At 51.7% G+C, this 23,933-nt stretch overlaps 1 protein-coding gene across 1 annotated transcript; it reads left to right on the top strand.

The window, feature by feature from the left end:
* The first annotated feature begins 1,811 nt into the window (after positions 1 to 1,811).
* RBP1 (retinol binding protein 1) lies at positions 1,812 to 22,563 on the top strand. Its single transcript, XM_057545628.1, has 4 exons — positions 1,812 to 2,047; positions 2,594 to 2,772; positions 19,769 to 19,870; positions 22,320 to 22,563. Exons 1-4 carry the CDS (start codon positions 1,975 to 1,977, stop codon positions 22,371 to 22,373), a joined length of 408 nt encoding a protein of 135 aa, XP_057401611.1. The 5' UTR covers positions 1,812 to 1,974; the 3' UTR covers positions 22,374 to 22,563.
* The last annotated feature ends 1,370 nt before the right edge of the window (positions 22,564 to 23,933 follow it).

Raw genomic sequence — 23,933 nt, 5'->3', positions numbered from 1 at the left:
CAGCTGCAGGTAACAGCACAGACAGCAGGGGCTACACTTGGGAAAGCCCTCCTGGGAGGAAACCCAGCAGGGCAGGAGTATACTTGGCCACTGGGGGACTAGACAAAGACAGACAGGAACCAGGCAAAAGCAGGCTGAACTAAGTTCCATGTGCCCGGCCAGCCAGCTCAGAAGACTGAAGCTGGGTGAACAGATGACCAAAGTTGCCAGGGGAGGGAGGAGTGGCCAGACCTTGGCTCTTCGGCATGAACAAAGGAGAACCGACTAGAGAGGTGGGGAAGGCGGGGGGAGGGGGGGCTCTGCCTAGTGCATGAGGGGACCCTCTGGGCATGACAGAGAGCCAGCACTGACCGGCCCTTGCTGTGTACCTTCCGACTGGGCGGTGCGGGGATAGGCTGCCCCACTGTCCCACTGAGATGAGCCCCGTGCTGGCCGGGGAAGGCTGCAGAGCCAAGGCCTGTGTGAACGACCGATGGTGTGAGCGTGAGACGAGATGGGAAACAGGCCTGATGAGGGGTAAGGCTGTCCACAGCAGTGGCCCTCAACCAGGGGTGATTTTGCTCCCCCTGCCCCCCGGCCTGGGGCATTTGGCAATGTCTGGAGACATCTTTGTGGGAGGTGCCAACTGATATCTGGCACGTAGAAGCCAGGGATGTTGCTAAACCTCCTACAATACGTAGGGCACACCCCTCCCCACCTACAAAAAATTATGGGGTCCAAACTGGAGACAGTGCCAAGGTTAAGACACCCTGGTGTAGAGCAGGGCAGGTGAGAGAGGCTGAAATCCAAGCCACTCCCTGGGACGAAGCTGCCCCTACTCTGATGAAGAGGCATCTTTTCCTAACTCAGCCGGATGTAGTGTGAGGGGAGGGTGGGCGGGGAGGCGGTGGGGTTGGAGTCATGGTAGAGCTAGAGTGGGAGGGGAATGTACCTGCTGTCACCTAGGCTGTGAGTTGTGCAAAAAGCAATTTAAAAGAGTTGTTTAGTCTTTAATAGAGGTCAAAAAGTCAACCCGCATGATTATGTCATCTCCTTGCTGGCAAAGCAAGAGGTTTTAAAGCACCATGACATACCCACCAGGTGAGAAATGAGATGTGCGCAAAGATCTTCATTGCAGTACTGCTTCTAACAGTAAAAGATCGGAAAATAATATATACATAAATGCCCAGCAGTGGGGGACAAGCTGGATACACAATGGAATATCCTGCAAAAGAATGAGGTCTCCAGAACAGAGTAAGTGAAAAAAGCTAAGTGCACCACACTGCGGAGTGCTGTACTGCCACTAGGTGAAAGCGGAGGGGAAAGTCAACAGTGTATTGATAATTGCTTACATTTGCATGAAGCAGTGGATCTCAAACTTCACTCTGCAGAGGGCCTTTTCTTAACCATACTTACTTCAAGCAACGTCAGCCTTGCTTTTATCTGGGGGAGGGATGTGGGGAGTGCCCCACTTTTCTTTCCCGGAGTTGAACTGCCCAGCTTTCTGGATCCTGGAGCCCCACCGGCCACCCGCGCTGTAAGCCTGTAAGTGGTCTCTTTCCCTAATTACTCCAGCAAACGCAGGAGAATGTTTCCCCACCCTCAAGGGGCCGCTGAATGTGAGAAGTTCAAGGTGTTTGAAGGAATCCCGCAGGAATCGAAAAGTTGGAATCAATAAAACAGCCCTCACCTCCACCGCCATCTCCTTTTCCTTCCTAGGGAAGGAAACTGAAGGTCTGACCTAGGCGGCGGCGGGCCGGGTACAACCTGGCCCTGGGACATCCCCGGCCCCGCCCCGCTGAGGGGGGAGGAGCGACAGCTACGGTGGATCCTCCCGCTGGCTTTGTGCGCGCTTGCAATCCAGCTGTCGCCGCCCCACGAGCCCCTGCCCCCCGAGGGCGCACATTTCCGGGCCGCCCACCACCCGGATCGCTCCGCGAACCCAGATCTGCTCCCGCCCGCTCGGTCCCGGTCCGGCCCCAGTCGCCCCCTGAAATGCCGGTCGACTTTACCGGGTACTGGAAGATGCTGGCCAACGAGAATTTCGAGGAGTACCTGCGCGCGCTGGGTAAGTGCTGCCCGCCGCGCTCTGCCCGGGGCGCCCGGCCGGGCCGCTGGGGGTGGGATCCCGGCGCCCTCCCGAGCCGGCCGCCCACCCGCCTGCCTCCACCGGCCCAGCCACCGCCCTGAGCACCCCGACCGGGGAAGGGGCATCTCCAGGGGGCCAGCAAGTGCGAATTGGAGGACGGGGGTTATTAGGGTTCATGGTGGTCAATGTCTGATGGTTGGCTCTCGAAGTGGATAATTTCATTAGGAAAGCTGGGCTTGGTTGGCTAGCTTTAGTTTTCAAAAAGTTAGCATAAGGGTAGAAAACTTTGTTGTAAAAAAAAAAAAAAAAACAAAGAAAGCAAAGAAAAGTAAGAAAGAAAAAGACACAGACCAGCTAGCTGCACGCAGAGGCCTTGCTAATCGAGCAGGGGACCCCGATGGTTTTCTTGCGTGGGGCGGGTGGGGGGCGGGAGAAGCGGCCTCCTAGGGCCCCGCTACCTTGGCAACATTTCTCTGAATTTTCCAGTCAACTCTCTGCTCCTTTCTGCCCCCGCACTCCCTGCAGATGTCAATGTGGCCTTGCGCAAAATCGCCAACTTGCTGAAGCCAGACAAAGAGATCGTGCAGAACGGCGACCACATGATCATCCGCACGCTGAGCACTTTTAGGAACTACATCATGGACTTCCAGGTTGGGGAGGAGTTTGAGGAGGATCTGACGGGCATAGACGACCGCAAGTGCATGGTGAGGCTTTGCGTACACCTGGGCATCTGCTGCCCAGGGGTCCTGACCGAAGGCAGGGCTAGTTCATCTGAGAGGGGAGCAAGGGCCTTTGTGTTCTTAGGGGCCCAAGATCTTCACACTCCCAGCCCCCAAGGTAGGCAGCTCTCGACTCATCAAGCATACCCTCTGAAACGAAAGCTGTGGTTTGTTGAGTCTCTACTGTGTCCCGGCATTGGTGCTTTATACACTTGCCTTCATCTAATCCTCATAACAACCTCTGAAGGAGGTCTCAGTATGCCCATTTTACAGATGAAGAAACAGTCTCAAAGAGACGAAGCAACATGCTCAGAGTAACACAGCTAGGGAGGGGCTGGGCAGGAATTCCAGGCAAATCTGTTGACTCTCTTCTTTGTCTGAACTGTAGGCTGGGGGAGGAAAGCAAGATGAAACACAGGCAACCCTTCTGAAGTGTAAACTTCCTACCGGACCTAGCATAAAGCCACTCTAGGAAGCAGGGGGCACCGTGACTCTGCCTTCTGACCTGCCCCTCTTCATCCCCAAAGTGGGGTTTGGCTCCTGGCCATCCCCTTCCCTACCCTATCCTCCATTGCCCCCTGAGCTTCCTTTGAAGCTTGCAGCCAACAACCTACTCAGTAGCCCAGGCCAGAGGAGGAACAGTGGGGGAAGGGAGTGAGCCGCCTGCCCCCAAGGGTGGGAAGCTGGTGACCCGGAGACCCCAATTAGCGTCACCACAGCAGCCTCCGGAAGGTCAGTCCGGGGCCTCCATCAACATTCTTGGGGTCACTGGGAGGCCAGGGTGCTCCCGGTCTCACTTTCCCAGTCTTGGTTCCAGAGCTAGCTCACTCCCACCCCCAGGGAGCTGCTTTGCTTACTGATGAGCTTCTCCCTGACTCCTCTTCCCCTCCCCCTCCTACCCTTTACTGAGGGTCTGCTCCGTGCCCAGCACCGTGCCGGCTATTTTACACCACAGCCCAGTGAGGGAGGGGTTAGTAACCCCGTATTTTACAATGACTGAGGCTCACAGAGGAGATTCCAGAGACTGGACTTTGAGGCCCACACTCCTTCTCGGGGCCAGGCTCCTCTGTGGCTTGCCTTTGCAGAAACCGGGTGTCTGGGGTTCGTCAGGACTCTGGTTGAAGGAGTGCCGGTGTCTGGGGATGAGGAACCCCAGGCCAGGATGACTCACCCCCCTACTTGTTGATTCATCTGAAGGGGATCTGAGTTAGTGTCTGAGTCTGCGCTTGGAATGGTGGCGGAAGAGGGGGTGGCCGCCAAGGAGGATCCTTGGAGAGGCCACTGCGGGGAGAAAACACTACTGTTGTAGGGAAATGTCAGGTCGTGCCTTTGAAAGGCCCAAGGCCTCTTAATCCTCAGAGAGGCTCACAGTGGGAAAGGAGACCTTCAGACAGGGCCTGCCTTGACGAGGAGGGGGCCCGGGCCTGTCGGACCACTGCCCAAGGTCTGGTCCCTGGCTCGCTGCCTGGAAATGCACGTAAGAACAATCCTTGTCCTCGGCCCACTCTTGAGGTACTTACAGGGCACAACAAACATCTCTATTTATTTTGGGTCACTGCCACCTCTGGAATATGCTGGCTTGTACTTACTTGGCTAATTATCTTTGCTGTTTCTTTCCCACCCTCATCCATTACTGTATGAAACATTTATAGATCACCTAGTAATACTAGTTAATATAGGCAGACCTCGGAGATATTGCAGGTTCAGCCCCAGACCCCCGCAATAAAACGAACATCACAATAAAGCAAGTCACATGAAGTTTTCTGTTTCCCAGTGCATATCAAACTTATGGTTACACTATACTGTGGTCTATTAAGTGTGCAGTAGTATTCTGTGTAAGCAACAGTGTATATACCTTAGCTAAAAACTACTTTAGGGACTTCCCTGGCGGTCCAGTAGTTTATACCCCACACCTCTAAACCAGGGGGCACGGGTTTGAGCCCTGGTCGGGGAACTAAGATCCCACAGGTGGCGCAGCCAAAAAAAAAAAGTAAACTACTTTATAGCTAAAAAAATGCTCACCATCATCTGAGCCTTTGGCAAGTCGTAATCTTTTTGCAATAGTAATGTCAAAGATCACTGATCACAGATCTCCGTAACACATAACGAAAAAGTTTGAAATACTGCGGGAATTACCAAAATGTGACACAGAGACCCAAAGTGAGTAAATGCTGTTGGGAAGATGGCAGCAGTAGACTTGCTTGATGAAAGTTGCCACAAACCTTTAATTTGTAGAAAACACAATATCTTTGAAGTGCAGTAAAACGAGGTATGCCTGTACTCTTCAAGTGCTGAAGTACCGTTCCCGTTTTATTTTAACTCGGTGAATCTTCACAATGCTGGTTTCAACCTCATTTTACAGATAAGAAAACCAAGGCAGGATTTCTTGTTGTGTGACCTTGGGAGGTTAAGGAAGTGGCAGAGGGAGGGTTTGAATGCGGTCTGACCCAGCGGAACGTGCCACAATCTCTGATGACCAGGAACTCACAGTCTTTGTGGTGGAGACAGACACACACACAGTGAGAACACAGTGTGATCAGTGGTGACAAAGGGAAGCTCCAGAGGAGGGCATCTCAGCAGGAATTCTGGAGGTGGTGACTTCTCCACTTACTTGTAACAGAAAAGAGGTGGAAGGGACAGGTTTGGACACAAAGGAAGGGGCACACAGCCACCCTCTTTTTTCGGCCATTAAGCATTAGGACAGTGGTAGGTGAACAGATCAGGGAGCCCAGCAGCTGGGCAAACTCGATGACGTTATATGAGGACTCGTGGTCACCTTTGCTGTCCCAGGACTCAGGGCGGCCCCCTCCCAAGTATTATAGATGGCGTGCACTAACCGTGCTGTTGCCTGTTGGGAGGATGGACGGCCCTCTGCTCTGGCCTCCCCTTGGCCCTTGCACTGCAGAGAAGCCCTTCTTCCCTGCTGCCCAGCTGGAGGGGGGCCACAGGGAAGAGCACGGCTGGGGGAGAGCATAGGGTAATGGAATGATGGCAACTGCCCAGCCTCGTGCTTGTGAGTGAAGGGGAGCTGCCTGCAACAGGCCACATGGCCAAGGCCTGGAGGGTCCTCGGGGGGTCCTGGGCAAGGTGGTTGCCAAAGAGAGCGCACCACTACCCCCTGCTCCCCGTGCTCTGCAGCCACCAGCCGGGAGCAGTGGCCAGAGGAAGCCAGTTCTCAGCATCAGGTTGGCCTCATTCTAACATGTACTTCCCAGCACATTACAAGGATCTCATTGCTCACCTGTTCTGTTCATTCCTTTCTTGGTCCTGTAAGCATTTCGTGGTGCTCACTCTGTCTTTGCGGCCCTTGCGTTACTAAGATGAATCACACAAGAGTCCCGCCCTCGTGGAGTTCAGTGTAGTGGGGGCAGCAGACCAAAGCAGTCAATCATACTGAGATGGTGTGCTGATGGGGAAGGACAGGCAGAGAAGGGCCCCTCGGGTCTGGGAGGTCAGGGGCTGTTCCCACAGGAAGTAGAGTCTGAGTAGTGGCTTGAAGGATAGGCAGGAAGTAGGCAAACAGAAAGGGGACGAGAGGAAGGCCAAGGCCAAGAGAACAGCACTTGGTAGGTGCTATTTCAGACCTGTCCCATCCCAGCCCTGGGCTCAGCCTGGGGACACAGAGGCAGCAAGGCCTCCTGGAGCACCCAGGCCAGTGGAGGAGACAGACACAGCCTCAGGCCATTACAGTCCAGTGCAGTGATGGAAGCACAGCAGGCTAGGAGGGCAGGGATGGGGGGATGGGGGGCAGGCAGTGGTCAGGGAGGGCTCCCGGGAGGAGGTGATGGCTGAGGGGGCCTTGAAGGACAAATAAGAATTAGGGCGGATGTGGAGAGCATTTCAGGCGAAGGGAACCACGTGCACAAAGGCCCAGAGGTCAGAAAAGACCTGGCTGGGAGGGGTTTCATCCGGGACAGAGGTGCAGTCTGCAAAGACTTCATGTGGCCAGAGTGTAGGGTGTGGCTGGGGAAGAGGGCAGTGCTGAGGACCCAGTGGGGAGCCTGGATGTGGCCCCGACAGGTCCCAGGGAGCCTTCTGGGAGAGGCGTGGTCAGGCTGCCATCCTCCCCAAAGGGCCCAGAGGCTCAGAGAGCTCTGCTCCTGCCTCTTTCCATGGGAACCTTATCTGTCTTCTGGAACAGCAGCCAGAGGATGAAATCTGGCCTGCAGATGTGTTTTGTTTGGCTCACACAATGTTTGACAAATTTAAGAGCCAGTTGCCAATGACTGCCAAAGATTGTAAGATGTCGTAGAAAAATCCATATTTCTGGCTATTTGTACCCCAGTAAAATCAAGACTGCTGAAAATGCTGGGTGCCCTTTTATTCCTGCACCCTGTGGATCCCCAGGACACTGTCGCAGTTCCTTCTTTTAGATTGGACCTTCTCCACTCTTCCCGCAGCCCTCACCCCACCCTGGTACCTAAAGTCAAGGATCAAACAGCCGTAAGTCATTGTTTGCACCGTGTGTTCCTTAGGGCAGTGGTTCCCGAAGCTGAGACCGGCAGCGGCTGCATCAGCAGCGTGAGAACTTGTTAGAAACACAGATTCTCCAGCCAGACCCCTGGTGGATCAGAAACTCTGGGAGCGGGGCCGGCAATCTGGGTTTCAATAAGCCCACCAGGTGGTTCTGGTGCAACTAAACCTTGAGAACCACCGCTTTGGAGAAAAGAAACCTCTCTGTACCTGTGTCTCTGTAAAAAGTGGAAAACACTCATGATGTTTCTTAGGCACTCAGGTGGAGAGGACCACATGCTGGCTTAGTCCATTGCTGGACCCCCGTGGACATGGCAGTCCATGCCCAGAACCACCTGAAATGGCTCTGCGGTCTCTCCCCAGGCTGACGGGTGGAGGGGCTCAGATCTGTGTAGCCGGGATCACTCAGCTCCCATTTGCAGTCTTTTCTATTCAGATCTTTACATGACCACAAGCAGCCAGGGCTGTGGTTTTGGTAGAAGTGTATCAAGACTGGACTCAGCTTTTCTCCACCGCCTCCTGCACGCCTTTATCCATTAAAATGAAATCTCAGGCCCAGTTTGAAACCAGTATGATTTATTGAATCTAGCAGATATGGAGGCTTTGGCAGGGTGGGGACCTTCCAAAAGGGAGATGCTCCTTCGCTTCAAATACCGTTCCCCGCGCCAGGGCCAGGGAGCCCTTCGGCACAAGGAATGATCGGGTTCCTGGTTCCCAGCTCCCCCAGCACAAGCAGCTTTTGTGGGAGAAGAGGAGCCTCGGCAGGAATCCCAGCCGGGACCCTGGCTCTGCATGGTGGTGGCAGAAGGGCCATTCGTCATCCCTGTGGACACCGGGTCAGGTTTCCCCTGGGGGAGGCAGCTTTGTTCACTCAGCAGCGGGCACCTCCTCCCAGGCTGAGGCCTTGCCTTCATCTCCAGCCTTGAACTCAGGATGACCCCTTCCGCAGAGCCTGCCTTCCACTTCCAGCCCTCTGTTGCTTTCTTTGTTTTCACTGCAAAAGGAAAAAAAAGAATTCAAATGGCACAGGAGAAAGTGGACTGAAAAGGAAAGGGCCCCTTCCCTTACTTGGCCTCATTCCCACCCCCCAGAGGTTATCACTGTTACTGTTTCTGGTGGATCTGTGCAGAAATCTTCCTCGAATATAGAAGCCATCCAGCCATGTAGTTATTGAGGAGGTGATTTGCCAATATTTCTATCTAAAGCCGAAAAAGACAGAAAGAGGGAGAGACGGAGAGAGAGAAAGAAAGAAAGAAAGGGAGGAAGGAAGGAAGGAAGAAAGAAAGAAAGAAAGAAAATCTACTTCTTAGCACATTGTTTTCTCACTCGATGATATTTCTTAGGCATCTTTCCGTATCAGCACTTATATGTTTCCTTCCCTTCCCTCCCTGACTTACTTTCCTCCATCCATCCATTCATCTAAGTATATATGGTAATACATGATATCTACCAAACTGCTGTTAACGCTTTGGTTTAAATTCTTTTGCCAGCTTTCTTCTGATCCTATTCTTGATTCATTAAAGAGATTTTTTTTTTTTTTTTTTTTTTGGTTCTTATTTTAAAAAACACGATGCCAAAGGCAGAATTCACTCCCTGGGCTGCAGAGCTGAGAATGCCATTGGATTTGGAAGCCTTCTGAGAGCCGCCCCTGCTCAGATCAGGCCCCCAGCATGTGGCAGGGTCTTTTCCAGGAAGGAAACACGGAGTCTCTTTCATGTCTTAGCTAAAGTTCTTCGACCTTTGAAATCAGTGTCAGCAGCATGCTTTTGAGGATTACAAAAAGAATTAAAGCAACCCAAATAAAATTCACAAAGTAACTTTCAAGAATCACACTTGTTTGTTAGGTTTTGTTTTTTGTTAGGCAGGAACAAAGGAAAATAACGTGTGCTAAACCCTTACTGAGTGCCATGCCTGTCCCAGATGATTTTAGCACTTTTTCTATTTTGGTCCCCACAGCAAATGCTGTTCGGTGAGTATCATTATGCCCATTTTACAGATGGGAATCTGAGGCTCCGAGTTGAGGAATCTTTTCAGCCCAAGGTCATCCAGCCAGCTGGTGGCAGAGGAAGGTTTCTAACTAGTTTATTTATAAAGCTATTACAAGGTCTCCTATGGAGCTCTGCTGAGGGCCAGCACCTCAGTTCCTTATTGTGAGGCTCATCGCAACCTGGAGGTGAGCACGGACGGTACTGACCAGGCTTGGGGATGTGGAGAAGGAGTGCTGGTAGTAGAGTCAGACATCTGACTTGCGTCTGAGGCAAGACCTGGCAGTCCGGCTGTGTCATAACTGGTTCAGTCCATGAACCAGACGGTCATCTTTGGAATCCCATCTCTGCCACTTACAAACTGGGTGGCATTAAGCAAGTTACTTCACCTCCCTGTGCCTTCACTTGTCTGTGAAATGGGAGTTATTATCAAGTAAGGGATCTACTTCACAAGCTACTTCACAATGAGGATTAGATGCAAGAAAGCCTGCAGTCAACTGCTCCATCAATATGAGCTGTTATTAGTAATTCTCTCACCTTGTAAACTGTGTGCTCCAGAAGACAAATTCTGGAGGTGGCGATGTGTGAAGGGACACCTGGCCACCCAAAGAAGAGCTAGCAGGGTTACACGTGCAGAGGCTGGCCTGAAAGGGCACTTGCCTCTCCACCCTGATGGAGAACGGTGCGGGGCAGCGGGGTGGGCCGCAAGGCCAAGAGCAGAGGGGAAACCAGTGCTTACTGAGAGTCCAGAGCTGCAACAGGTCCTTGTGACCCCTTGTTTCATTTCATCCTGATGGCTCTGTTCTGTGGTGGGACTCATTAGCCCCATTTTGCAGATGAAGAAGTGGAGGCTCAAAAGGTAAATTGCTGGGGTCACCCAGCTAGAAAGAGGTGGGGATGGATTGGAGCTCAGGCCCGCCTCTATCTAAGGCCGTCATCAGTTCCCTCCTGAATGCCCAGCTCAGTCAGGCAAGCTGCTGTCTGCTGGCCAGACGAGCCCCACAGCCTGCCAGGTTCAATGGCAATGGCATCCATGGCAGCAAGATGTTCATGTGGGAGTGGTAGGCAGGACATGGGTTCAGAGTTGGGGAGAAGGGGGTTGAAACCATGACTCATGCTCTTCCTGGCACGATGACTAAGCACTCCAGGCCTCAGAAACTCAGGGCCAGTGTCACTCCAATGGTTAACCTGTTTATATAAGACTAATCTATGGAAGAAGACACATATGCCTGAGATATTTTGTCATTTAAAAAAAGGTGTAAATTACAAGAGTACCCCTAGAATGTTTTCTGCCATTCATTCATTCTATTGATTCAACAAATGGTAATGTGCATTTTCTCTGCCACAGATTCTAAGGTAGGAGCTGGTATCCTACAGTGAATAAAAGGATTCCAGAGCCCAAAGAACTCTTGGTCAAGAGATCCTGACCTGCTCACTCTTCCCTGGTTACTGAGCTACCATCTTTTATCTTCTGGGAACTGTTTGTTTCTGTTCGCCTTGCAAGATAAAAAATAGGGGCCAGAGGCTCTCGTGGAAGAGATGAGGCCTTGGGTGGGCTCTGCCCTTCTGAGCCCCTCTGAGCACCTTCTGGCAGGACGGCCCCTCCTTTATTCCACCCCCACTGCAGGTGGACCTGAGAATAGGCCGATTTCTTACACTTGCCCAAGTAGCAAAGCCAGCTCTGCCTGCCAGAGAAGCAAATATTTGGATTTTCCATTGTACCAGGTTTGGCTGGTGGGAGCCACATAGATGTGAAGTGAGGAAGAAGAGATGCTGGTAACTTCTAGGGTTGGAGGTGCAGGATCACACTCCCTGGGGAGTACCATGCCATGAGAGTCCAGCCTGGCAAAGCCCATTTAGAAGCCTCACTCATGCAGCCCCCGACCTCCCTGCATCTGTGCAGGCTGTTCCCTCTGCCTGGGATTCCCTCGTTCCTCTTTTCCAGATTCTACTTCTTCACCTAACTCTCTTGATGTTTTCTGGTGTCGGTTACAGCATTACCTCCTCCGGGAAGCCTTCCCTGATGGACCTCTGTCTCTACTTCAGAGGTGGACGAGGTGCCTTCCCACTTCCAAAATCACCATCACCTGCCTCTACCCAGCACTTGCCGTTTTGCTGGAATTCTCTGTCTGCTTGTCTTCAATAGTCTGTGAGCTCTTGAGAACAAAATTCTCACCTTCCCTGCCTCTATTTCTAGCACACGAGGCTGGTGTGCAGGTGTGGAACCTGCATTTGCTGAATGATGCTTCCTTACGCAGAACCATGATGCAAAGTCTTACTGTTCATTCAAGGGTCAGCTTAGATCAGGGAACCGCAGAGCCCAGTAGCCAAGAGCATGGGCTGTAGAGTCAAACCTCATCTCTGTATTTCATGGCTGGGTGACCTTAAAGCCTCAGTCTCCACATCTGTAAAATGGGGAGAAGCATAACTGCTCCAGGAGGTTTAAAGAATCAACTTGATATGACCCACGATTTAATACCCTGCCCAGCACATAGTGAGTATTAAATAGATGATTTTAAGGTGATGATGGTGATGGTGATAATGACAGTATTGTTATTACTTACACCAGGAAGTACCCAGCACACAACACACAGGTGCTGTTGATGCCAGTTTACATGTCTGTCTTCCCTCCAGCCTGAACTGCTCCATGGCAGAGCTTGGGTCCAGCCCAGCCTTAGGGCCACCCTCGGTGCTGGGCCCCTGCAATGACTGAGCCCTGTTCCACAGGATCCCTGTGACCTTCTCCAGCCTCACTTCCCCCTCCCCATCCAGAACCTTGGCCTCATGGGGCCTTGAGCTCTCTGGCGGTTTGTTGTTTTAAAATTAATCCTGGGCACTTTCTGGAATGTTTAAGGAATTTTAAAAATTTTCATGTCAAGATTAGTCTTAACATTTTATCATTTAGTTTGTCCTAAGAATCGTGTTATCATTTGCTGTTCGCTTCTTCATGGTATTGGAATCACATTTGCCCGTGCCCACGAAGGCCTGCTGTGGCTTTACTGGTCTATAGCTGTTGCTTCTAATGGCTTTTATGTGCCTAATTACTCGTTCGTGTTTTAAGGCCTTATTAATCTAGTTTTAATATGCTTACAGAATGAATCGGCTTTTCCCCCGAATGTGCTGATTTTAGGTCATTGCCGTTCCCCTGGGAAAGGATCAGAGGCTCACCCAACCTGACCTCCCAGGCAGGGCAGCTCATGGGCTCAGCCAGAAAGAACTGGGTTCAAATGATGGCTCAACCCCTAACCCCGAGGAGGCTTGGGCTGGTTACTTAACAAGCCTAACTTTGATTGGCTCTAAATCTTGAGGTGGAAAGCTCCCAGCACCATACCTGGCACTCGGCAGGTTCTCAGTTACCGTCCCTGCCTTTCCCACCCACCCACTTATTTCACAGGCACGGGAGGCTGAGAACCTTCTGTTATTCCAGAAACCCTCAAAGCGTGAAGCACACTGTAACATCAAACTCCAGGAGGAATGGCCAGTTTGTAACTTTTAGCGATTCACATCGCGCTTAGAAAGTGTCTAGTCACCGTCTGGTTTTTCAATTTTCCCCTTAAATTTAAAGAGCACAGGCTTGGGAGTCGGACCTGGGTCAGTCCTGGCTCTGCCCTTTGCAAGCAGAACCGCCATGGACAAGACCTCCCCTCTGAGGACCTGGTTCTGGAACCACAGAGACAGTAAGGTCCAGTCCCAGCCCTCTGGGAAGTGGCTCTGTAAGCAGAGGGCCTCCCAGAGCTGGGCAGGCGAGTGGGGGGCACCACCAATCCATCTTCCCCCTGCTCATGAGAGTGGATGTTTGGGGCACGTGGGAGCTTTAAGGAACGTCACAAGTTCTTGGCAGCCAAGCTGAATCCCACTATTTGTGGTTCATGCCAGGTCACTGCCAAGAGATGGGTCCATTTAGTGGGAATGGTCTGTCACTCCCGGTATAGGTCACTCATACAGGATGAGGGGCCTCGAGGCTTCCTTGGAGCCAGCTTCCCAAGGCTGCCTGTGGGAGCTGAGTTTTCTATGTCACCCCAGTGCCAGCTCGGGTTTCCAAGTGGTCAGGGGAGCTGGATAATGGCTTTTGAAGTGACAGTCCTCTGTCAGAGTAATACAAAGCTGTCTTCACTCATCTTTTGGTGCATGTATCTCCGGGAAAGCTGCTGACAAGGCCAAAGTGTTGGAGGTTATTAGTTTTTAATAGAAAAGTGAAACTGGCTTTGCTTTAGAACCAGCTGCCCTGGGCACCAGCTCGTTTGCAGACTTCAGATGGTCTAGGCGGTGAGAATTACCGTTGGGAGGGGAGTTGAAGGTGGCCATGCTTTCCCCTTGTTCTTGGGTTTGTCTGGGCTTCGTTTCCAAGGTGGAGTTCCCAGAAGTGGGGTGCCGGGCAGCTCTGCCTATCCCCGTGGTTGGTACCATGCCCACCTCAACCGCCACTGGCATCTGCCTTCCTGTATCACTTGAAAAGCACCAGGAACATCTTCTTGCCTGAAACTCCCCCACTAGACCCTGATTAAATGGATTAAGCAATGGTGAGTGTCCAAGCTGGGCGACTGAATTAAATGACCTCTTCAAGACCCTTTCAGATCTGCATTCACAGGGCAAGCTGAGCCTTGTCCCAGACTTTGCCTGGTGTGGCACAGGTGGCTGCTCATCACAGAGGGAGGTCACAGAAGGAGTCCTCGTTATCAGAAGCTATGTTTTGTGTCACAAGAAAACAAGTGACCATTGTTTGCTACATCCCCCTCCCAACATTCTTTCTTTTCCTTCTTTCCTCTCATTTGTTTGTAGGTGATCGTCCTCCTCCCTGACTCCCCGCCCCCCTTTTCTGTTCTTAGGACAAATCTGATCCTCTGGGAAATGGCTGGTTTATTCCCACAGGGTACAAAGCTTAAAAAGAAAAATCCATGCCCACCACATGTGAACGTGGAACAGCAAAGCGGGAGAACTAAATCGCATTTTCAGAGCCATCGCAGCTGTCAGTGGGGAGTCTCCAAATAGATCTTCTGCTTAAACAAAGACTAACTAAATTTTAGGGGACGCGGACATCGCAGGGCTCCTGGGCACCCGGCTCAGCAGGCAGCCCCTGCAAGGTCTCCTCTTGGATCCAAGTCTCCTGGAAAAGAAGGAGCTTCTGAAACATGTAGCCATGGTGAATAGCTTGTCCATCACTTCTTCACAAATCTCCAACTTAAAAAAGAAAGGCTCTAGTTGTTGTTCAACTTCGACAGGCAAATCCCACCCTTATCTAAGCTCTGGACATCATGATTACCATTACCTCGGGACCCATATGCCAACCCGATGCATTTTATGTATATTTTCTCTCATCCTCTGCATACACTGGTAAAGTAGGTCTTGGAGTTATCCAAAGCCACATAACAAACCACCCCAAAGCGTAATACATTAAAACAACCACCACTTGCTCTCATGATGCTGTAGGTTGATTCAGTGTCCACGGCTCCGTGTGACTGCATTCAGCTAAGGGCTCGGTTGGGGCGACCAACAGACTGTCACAACCTCTGGCAGTGACTGCTTTCTCATCGTCTGGGGCTTATCATGTGGGCTTTCACTCTAGTAGAATAGCCTGCACTTCCTTAAAGCACAGCAGCTCGGTTCCAAGAGGGGAGGGTCCCGAGAGGACGAGCCCCCAGCGTACCAGTGCTTTTGAAGGCGCCTCTTACCGCACGCTTGCTGCTGTCCTGTCGGCCAGAGCCAGTCACGCAGCCAAGGCCAGAATCAATGTGGGAGGGGCTTCACAAGGGCATGAATGTCACGTGACCCATTGGGAGCCCCGATGGAACAGTCTGCCATAGTAGGTACCATGAATCCCCCTTTTGTAGATGAGGGTGCTGAGGCTCAGAGAGGTTCATCCTATTGCCCAAGGTCATTCCACACAGTTAGGGACAGAGGACCCAGGTCCACTGACTCCAAGGAACATGTTCTATGCTGACAATACTGGGTCAACCTGATACGGGGTGGGAGGGCGGCAGGTACCAGGAACCCAGGGTAAATTACAGCTGAGCTTCCCAGAGGACAGCCCGGCAGACTCCCTGGCCCACTGGGGAGTGTTCCACCCAGCAGATCAGAGGCTTGGGGCTGTGTGAGGGCGCAGGCAGCATTGGGGGGCATTGAAAACATGCTCCAGGCCACAGTCCCAGGTATAGTCTGGCGCTATGACCCTGTCTACCCCCCAGCCTCGTACTCGCCCCTCCTTCAGCACTGGCCTGCTTGTCGTTATTCGCTCTGTTTGGGATGCCTCCCCACTTTAAAAAACTAGCTGTGTTTCCTCTGAGAATGAGGGGCCCTCCTGGGCACTGCAGCCCCTGTGCTTCCCCTGATGGCAGCACCTACCACACTGAGCCGTAACCGCCTGGCACTTCTCTGTCTGCCCGTCTCTGCGGTGATCTCTTAGCCCAGGGGCCTTCAGGACCCATCTCTGGCTCCCAGCACCCCACACTCAGCAATGGTTGGGCTGAACTGAAGCGTGTTCCTCCGGGGGGCTGCTCAGAGTCTTAGCATAATGCCCATGTTTTCTCTGCACCCCCCCAAAACTGAGCAGACATCGGCTGGGTGCGTAGCCTGGCCTGGGAAACAAGGGGGCACTGAGTCATGCAAAGCCCATGTTCCAGCCCAAATTGTTTTCCTCATTAGCTGGGTGACACTGAGAAAGTCGCTTAACCTCTCTGAGCTCAGCCTCCTCTGTATATCCAGTACAGACGAAAATAGTCTCTTTTCCATTCACCTCACTCTGTGTCAAGAGTCAGCGGGAACTCAGGGCTGGGAAAGTGCCTGCTCTGGACACTGACATAGCATTAGTGCGTTAAGGATCCTTCTCTTTGAGGGTCTGATTTGTAGGGCTCTAAGAAAGGGTTCTCTACACTCAAAGAGCCTTCCGCTCCCTGAATCCCTTGATCTATCATGAAGCCTGAACTTGTGCCATCCATCATTCTTTTGGTGAGGTATTTTTATTAATCTATATCCAAACGGTCCCTGTTAAAAGATGTCAAATGATCCAGAAAGTGTAACATGTTAGCACAGGAGCAAAGCCTGCTTTACTGGGATTTTTTAAATTTAATTTAATTTTTTTTTATACAGCAGGTTCCTATTAGTTATCTATTTTATACATATTAGTGTATATATGTCAATCCCAATCTCCCTAGCCTGCCTTACTATTTCTTTTTAGATTTTTTTTTTTTAATTTATTTTTGGCTGTGTTGGGTCTTCGTTGCTGTGCACGGGCTTTCTCTAGCTGCGGCGAGCAGGGGCTACTCTTTGTTGCAGTGCGCAGGCTTCTCATTGTGATGGCTTCTCTTGTTGTGGAGCATGGGCTCTAGGCGCACAGGCTTCAGTAGTTGTGGCACGTGGGCTCAGTAGTTGTGGCTCCCGGCATCTAGAGCACGGGCTCAGTAGTTGTGGTGCATGGACTTAGCTGCTCCACGGCATGTGGGATCTTTCCGGACCAGGCCTTGAACCCATGTCCCCTGCATTGGCAGGCGGATTCTTAACCACTGCACCACCAGGGAAGCCCCTAACCTGCTTTACTATTAATGAACATCTCTTTCGTGCTCATTCTCTGACATTGACATTGGAAGGGAAGCAGGTGTGAGCCTTTTGGAGATCAAGGTGGTGATCCTTATCAAAAGCCTTAAAAATATGCTCACTCTTTCATGCGACAATTTTTCCTCTGGAAATTTATTCTAAAGAAACGTTGTGCTCAAAACTGTATACAAGGAAGTCTTCTTTATAGTAGCACAGAATTATAAATAACCTAAAAGTCCAGGAATGGGTATGGGCTAAATAAGTATGTATGTACAGTGAAATACTACCAGGATTGTCCTCATGGGCCTGTGACCAGTGCAGTCCCACAGGCTTCTGTGCGCAGAAGGGCCCCTCACTTGGTTTAATGCTCTGCTGTCACTGTCTTAAAATTCTTAATCATTTTTTAAAAAGGAGCCCTCATTTTCATTTTGTGCAGGGTGGGCACTACAAATTACATAGCCATTTCCTAAATATTATATAACAATTAAAATAATGCTTATGAAGAATATCTGTTGAAGTGGAAAATTGCTTCTATTAAGTGAAGAAACTAGGGTGCAAAACCATAAATGATGCAATCGAATTTTTTAAAAATAAAAATATGTGTGTGTGTGTGTGTATACACACACACACACACACACACACACACACACACACACATATATAAAGACTGGACAGAAATACACCAGAATCTAATTATCTCTGAAGAAGCAAGATTTTAGGTATTCTTGTTAGTACTATATTCTTTTTTGAGCATTTCTCGAGTTTTCCAGGGCAGAGGGTATGAATATGCTCGTAGACTCTAATATTTCCGGTGGAGAGAGAAGTGTATCTATTGTAACTGAGCACCAGCGGGTCTCTCTTGGCCTCTGATAGCGTCTGGAGCCCTCAGTGTGCAGGGTAGACTTCTGGATAAACACATGAAGAGAAGCTCAGTTGATGAGGAGGCCAAGTGTTCTTACGAGCTCCTTGAAGTTGAGGCACGTCTGATTTCAGTCCCCACTTCCCTTCACAGTCTGGCCATGGACAAGGCGCCCAGTGAATGGGCATCTTGTCTGTGGCTTGAGGTCGTTAGTGGCCTTTACCCTCGACCCACCTCGTCAGACATTCACTTCATTCTGTCCTGACTTGGAGGTGGGACCTTCTTTCTGGCTTGGGGCTGGACATGTGCCCCGAGTGATCTCCGGACCAGGGAGAGGAGCCGCCCGCCCCCCACCAGGTCCTCCTGTGCCCCTCTCCCTCTGGGCTCCAGGAGCAGAGGGCAGATTGACGCCCGTGCAGAGCTGGGGGCGCACTGGCTCCACCTGTTCCCCTTGTGCCCGCCTCTCATTGCAGACTTCATCCCAACAGTAGAGGGCGGTAGAGATCAACAAGCTCAGGCGTGAGACTGGGGATTGGGGAGGAAGGGGGAGGTGGCCCTCCCGTAGGGAGTGGCCCACTCACTCCACACTCATGTCCCAGATTCCTCCTTCTCTCCTAAATCTTTATCAGGCTCTAGCTGACTGTCCTCTCAGCTGAGCACGGCAGGAACACAAGAATCCTAGAACCTTACCTCCGTAAAGCCAAGGCCTCTGAGTTCATGGCCTCTGACACCTCATATGGCAGATGGGGACACTGGGGCCCAGAGAAGTGATGGACTTGCTTAGAGCCACACAGAGAAGGGGCAAATGGGGTTCTAACCTCTACAGGGGGAGGCAGGGCCCATGTGGATGGGAGGTGGGTAGCTGCAGATATGGGAGATGCCCACTGCACACAGGTCCCAGTCTAGACCACGAGCTCCTGGACTATCTCCCCTCTAAATTCCAGCACTTCGAGCCCTGTATTTCTGGGTGGGTCCATGTGCACAGGCTGGGCCTCCTCCTGCTGTCTGTCTGCCCTTCAGCACGCCCAGTACTTGGCGGGGCACGCGGGGCTCAGGGAAGATGTGAGCGCTCAAAGCTGGGGCCGGAGGCAGGGGTGGAGGCCAGACCGGACGGGCAGACCGGGGGCTTCCTCCTCTTTCCCCCATGGTCCCCTGGAATGTGGAACCTGCCTGAGGAGCTCCTGAGCACGCCCCGTGCTATTCAGTCTCTGTGCCTTTGTCCGGTCATGGTTCGCAGAGAAGCTCTCTCTCCCAGCGCCTGCTTGTCTCTGCTTCCGCTTTGCTCTCCTGTCCTTCAAAGCCCAGCCTGGTACCTTCTCCTCCCAGCGCCTCCCTTCCCTGAGTCTCCTCTGGGCTCCCGCAGCCTCTGGTCTGTAACTCTGGTGACGCTGGGCACCTAGGGAGGCAGCGTAGTCCAGTGGGGAGGGGGACCTCTGAGCGTCACAGATCCGTGTTCTGATCTGGCTCTGCCATTGACACCTGGGTGGACTTGGCAAGTCCCTTAGCCTGATCTGTAGAGCAGAGATGCTAGCCCATGCTCCACGTGGACAGTCATGGGGATCCAGAGTCAGCGCGGAGAGTGCCTGGAAGAGCTGCCGTTTGTGCCCGCAGATGGTGATGCGTATCTAAGGCCATTCTCCAGGCAGTGAAAAGATGTTTGAGGCGGTGGGGGGGGGGCTCTTTTTTGGTGTCCCAAGACCTTGCAAAGGTTGAAACAGTGAATGAATGAATGAATGTCTGGGGATGAGCAGGATATTCTAAGAAGTCCGCCTCTCACCACCGAGATGCAGGCCAGCAGCCCTCACGCACCCCCAAACCCGGTGTGCGCTCAACCCTCAGAAACCCCTCCTCCCTTCCCAGCCCCATTCTCAGCCTTTGCACCGACAGCTCCCGCCCCAGGGACTTTTTCTCCCCTAATTACCCATTTAAATGAAATTTATGAAGGTTTTTGTGAATTTTAAAACCGATTTGCCTGCTTTGATAAGAGCACGTGATGGACAAGGAGAATGAGGCTGCAGATTTTCTGTAATGAAATTGACTTGAGCGCACCCTGGATTCTCCAGGTTGGGGCTGCCCCTCCCCCAGCGCCCAGGGGCTGCTGGCTCCAGACTGACAACCGTGGTTTTTGGCTCCGCAGACCACAGTGAGCTGGGACGGGGACAAGCTCGAGTGTGTGCAGAAGGGCGAGAAGGAGGGACGTGGCTGGACCCAGTGGATTGAGGGTGACGAGCTGCACCTGGTAGGTTCCGGGGGTACGGGGGGTAGGTAAGCCAAGCTGGGCCCCAGAGGCCCTGGTCACGTTGGGGTCTGGATGGACTTTGGAAGTAGGCACCATGGGTGGACCTTGGTTCTGCTCTGAAGCTTCTCTTCCATGGCCCTGGGGAAGATGCTTGAGTGACTTTAAAAACCGAGCAATGTGTTTTCAAGGTCTAGGCTGACCCACTTGTCCAATCAGAGGGAGGAGGTGAGGGGATGCATCTGCTAAGCGTGAGATGGGGAGCATTCTGTGTCTCTTTCCATTGTCTCAGCAGCCCGACGGGCCAGGTACTGTTATGGTTCTTATTTTGGAGATGAGGGCACAGAGGCTCACATCCAAGTAACACAGCTAGAAGACAGCAGAACTTACGTTTGCTCCCAAATGATATCTGTGTTCACCATGCCAAATTGTGGCTAGCCAGAACCAGGCGAGTTCTCTAAGCTTCTCAAGACATGATCTTGTTACCTGAAAATTGGGTTCACCTCTTGGTGGGTGTCGAGCCAAAAGATACAACCAAGCCAGAGGTCGGGAGAAGGAAGGGTTTATTACTCGGATCAAGTGAGGAGAACACTGGGGACCTTTCCCAAAGCTGTGTCTCCCTGAACAGCAAAATTGGGGAAGTTTTAAGCCAAGGGCACATGTGTATTCATGAAGGGGCTTGAGCAGAGGAGAATTCAGCATTGAAATGGGGCAAAGGTCAACGGAGTCCAAGCTTGAGTTGATTGAAGTCACGAGGGTCAGAAAAGGTCCACATCATAATCCCATCCTCCACCTGGGTGGAGGCCTTAGTTCCCGAGGAACTCAAAGATGGTTATGTGTATCCCTTGAGGAGGAACTAGGCCCCTGTTTTATCACTGAACTGTGATAAACTGTGATAAACAAGTCACTGAACTTGACTGCTTTTCCTTGGTTCCTGCATTTCTTCACTTCCCTTAAGATAAGTAATTACTGAGACCTGTTCAAGGGCAAGCACTGTAGCCAGGCTTAGATCACAAAATGACTTAGGCCAAAAATGGCTTCTTTTATGTCCGGGCACTCCCTGCCCTATCTGCTTACAATCTCTACAATCTAGGTTGGAGGAGGAGAAGCCTTTCTCGGCTCAGGTGTGGGCCCCACTCACCCTGTCCTCCAGCCTGGGATCGCTTGTCAAAGCCACTTCTATTCTATCCATTGTCTGGAAAAAGCACATCCAAATCCAGAGTAGGGGTCTTAGCCTCTGGGGGGCTAAAAATAACACCTGCCCTCTGAGCAGAGACCTCCTGTCATTCCTTCTGCCACCTTGGAACTCCCCAGCTACTTTCCTTCTGAGAAAGGGGCCTCGTCCAGGTGACCTGGGGTCTATTCTGACTCACCCGGTACTTTTGGGGAGGTGCCTTCCTTCCCTCAACCTCATCTGCAAAACGCCATCCTAGCACATAGGGCTCCTGCCAAGGTCAGGGTCTGCAGGAGCTTTGGGACAGGTGAGCGCCGAGAAGAGACACATCATATTCAGAGGCTGCTTAGGCTCGTGTAGAGCCTGGGCTGCAATGCCTGACCTTGAGCCTTTCTCCCTCCTGGGCCTCTGTTTCCTCAGCTGCAGAGCCATGAGGGTAGGTTATGTGATCTCCATTGGCCCTGTCAGCTCAATAGTTCTGTGGCTTTTTGCCAGAGGTTGCAAAGTGCGGGCCACAGGCCTCTTTTGTTTGGCCATCATGGGCTTCAAATTTCTTCAGCCAGTAATTTAAAAATTTGGAGATGTCACATAAATATTCAGATTTCTAGACTCCTACCAAAACAAACAAACAAACAGAAAGCTTCACAGGGAGGGCGACACTGTGCTGTCATTCTTGCTGGCAACACTCAGCAGGGGTTGCCCTGGAGGCAGAGCATGGACTTTCTTCGCTGCATTTAGCACTACCTGGGAGCTTTTAAAAATAGCAATTCCAGGACCTCACCCTCTGAGATACTGATACCAGTCTAGCCTAGAACCCAGGCATTTTTCAAACTCCCCCCGTAACTCTAATGTGCAGCTGAAGCTTGGAACCACCATGCTAGTTTACAACCCTGGTCTGCGGTGACCCCTTTGGCGGTTGAGCCTTGTGTCTGGCCCTGATTTCTTGCAGCCCTGCACACAGACTCTGACCTGGGCTCAGGCCTGACGTTCTTAAAGCCTTTGGCTTGTCGAGGGTAGTAGACGGAGGGAGGCATCTGAGAGTCCTGTCAGTCAGCTCTGAGCCACATCTGTCTCCAGCCAGCTCTGGCTATAGGGCATAGCCAAGACCGATGTCCACTGATCCAGTTCAACTGACTCGCCAAGGAATTGTCTAGTTCAGACCAACTCTTGGGGAAAAATAGCAGTCACAGAGTATTTTCCAAGTCCCTGCCCCTGGATGCGCTGAGCCCCAAGTGTGACCTTGCTTTGGCCAATAACAAGAATCTGTTTTTGTTTCAGGAGATGAGAGTGCAGGGTGTGGTCTGCAAGCAAGTATTCAAAAAGGTGAACTGAAGCCTGAACATACCTTAGTCTCGAGGAATGAGTGGCATGGACGGGGGTGGGGCCAGGGTCCCCCCCCCCCTCTCTGCACAGCATGGGGCAGAGAGCCAGCCTGCATCTGTTAGCAGAGTCTGTCTCCTGGCTTTGTCTCTTTCCCTTTTCTTCAAACGAAGCCGTCCCAATAAAAGTGGTCTCTGCTCGAGATGTCTATTTTGGAAAAGCTTTGAAACCCCGCTGTGCTCACATTTTCTCTGAAGGCTTCTGAAGCTGGCTGCTCTTGACGCCAGCCCTGAGCGGAAGGGAGAGATTCAGCCACAGGCCTGCAGATCTAGTCCTGATGTTACACCTGTACGGTCTCTCTCCAGGGCACAGGCTTGGGTCCCGGGTCTGCGGCCTGACATTCAGTCATCTATGTTTTAAGTACCTACCATATCATATGTCCAGTCAGGGCCAAGGTGTTGTGAGTGCCAGAAGCAGGCCAGGATGCCCTCTACCTCGGAACTTAGAGCCTTGTTAAGGTCGGACCAACAGTGACTTCACGACTGCACTTACAAGTGTACAAGAGATGCTCCAAAAATTGTTTGTAAACGAAATGGACCTGGATAGAATTTTAAACTCAAAGCTAGAATGAGGTGAACATTAATGAAAGACAATTGCCAATTGGATGTAATTTCAGAGATGTCATGAATACACACCTCATCACCCCAAAACCATCCCCACCCCATCTATGGGCTTATGTAAAGCCTTCCTCTTCACTGTTACAGATGAGGCATAATTTGCCAATCCCCCTGGAAGAAGAAGAGCAGCCTCGTGTTCTCACTAAAGTGTAAATGACTGTTAGCTGTGCCTTTGCATAAAGAAATGGGGACACTGAGTGAGGAGGTGGGACACCATGGGTAGGAAGAACCGCTGGGAAAGGAAAGACTCACGTTGAGGACCCCGAACACCAAACCTGCCCAGGCTGGGCCCTGCCCTTTGGGAGGAGCACTGGGGTAGGAGTCAGATGTGCTGGGATGGAATCCCAACACCACCACTCACAGGGCTAGCACACCGCTCTGGACCTCACTTTTCTAGTCAGAAACTCTACTAATCCCGCTCCCTTCCTGCACAGAGAGGTTCGTGAGGCTTGTCATGCATATGAAACTTGTAGACTGCCCAGTGCTAAACCAGTGGCTCTCGGACTTAGCTAAACCTTAGAACTACCTGGGGAGCTTTTAAAATTTCGTGTACCCAGGCCACTACCCAGGACCAATTACATCAGAATGTCTCGAGGTGGGACCCAGGCATCAGTTTTTTTTTTTCCCAAGCTCCCCAGGTGATTCTAGTATGCCACTGGAGTTGAGAGTCACTGCCCTAGACCAGTGTTTCTAACCTGGGGGTAGTCCAGCCCCCGCCCAGGGGCATTTGGCAAAGTCTGGAGATATCCTTGATTTCACACCTTGGGCTGGGGGGTGGCGCTCCTGGCATCTAGCTGGGTAGCGGCCAGGGATGCAGCTAAATAGCCTTCAATGCCCAGGACAGCTCCACAACAAAGAATTATCCAGCCCAGTATGTCAAGGTTGAGAAACCCTG

This window comes from Balaenoptera acutorostrata, chromosome 4 (assembly GCF_949987535.1).
Source record: "Balaenoptera acutorostrata chromosome 4, mBalAcu1.1, whole genome shotgun sequence".
NCBI classification, from domain to species: Eukaryota; Metazoa; Chordata; class Mammalia; order Artiodactyla; family Balaenopteridae; genus Balaenoptera; species Balaenoptera acutorostrata.
The sequence above is the reverse complement of the archived record's forward strand: the minus strand, read 5'-3'. Positions and strand labels throughout refer to the sequence as shown.

Coding starts and splice junctions, on each gene's coding strand:
- RBP1 (XM_057545628.1), top strand. CDS start 1,975: ATGCCGGTCGACTTTACCGGGTACTGGAAGATGCTGGCCAACGAGAAT. Junction 2,773..19,768: donor TAGACGACCGCAAGTGCATG/GTGAGGCTTTGC, acceptor TTGGCTCCGCAG/ACCACAGTGAGCTGGGACGG. Junction 19,871..22,319: donor AGGGTGACGAGCTGCACCTG/GTAGGTTCCGGG, acceptor TTTTTGTTTCAG/GAGATGAGAGTGCAGGGTGT.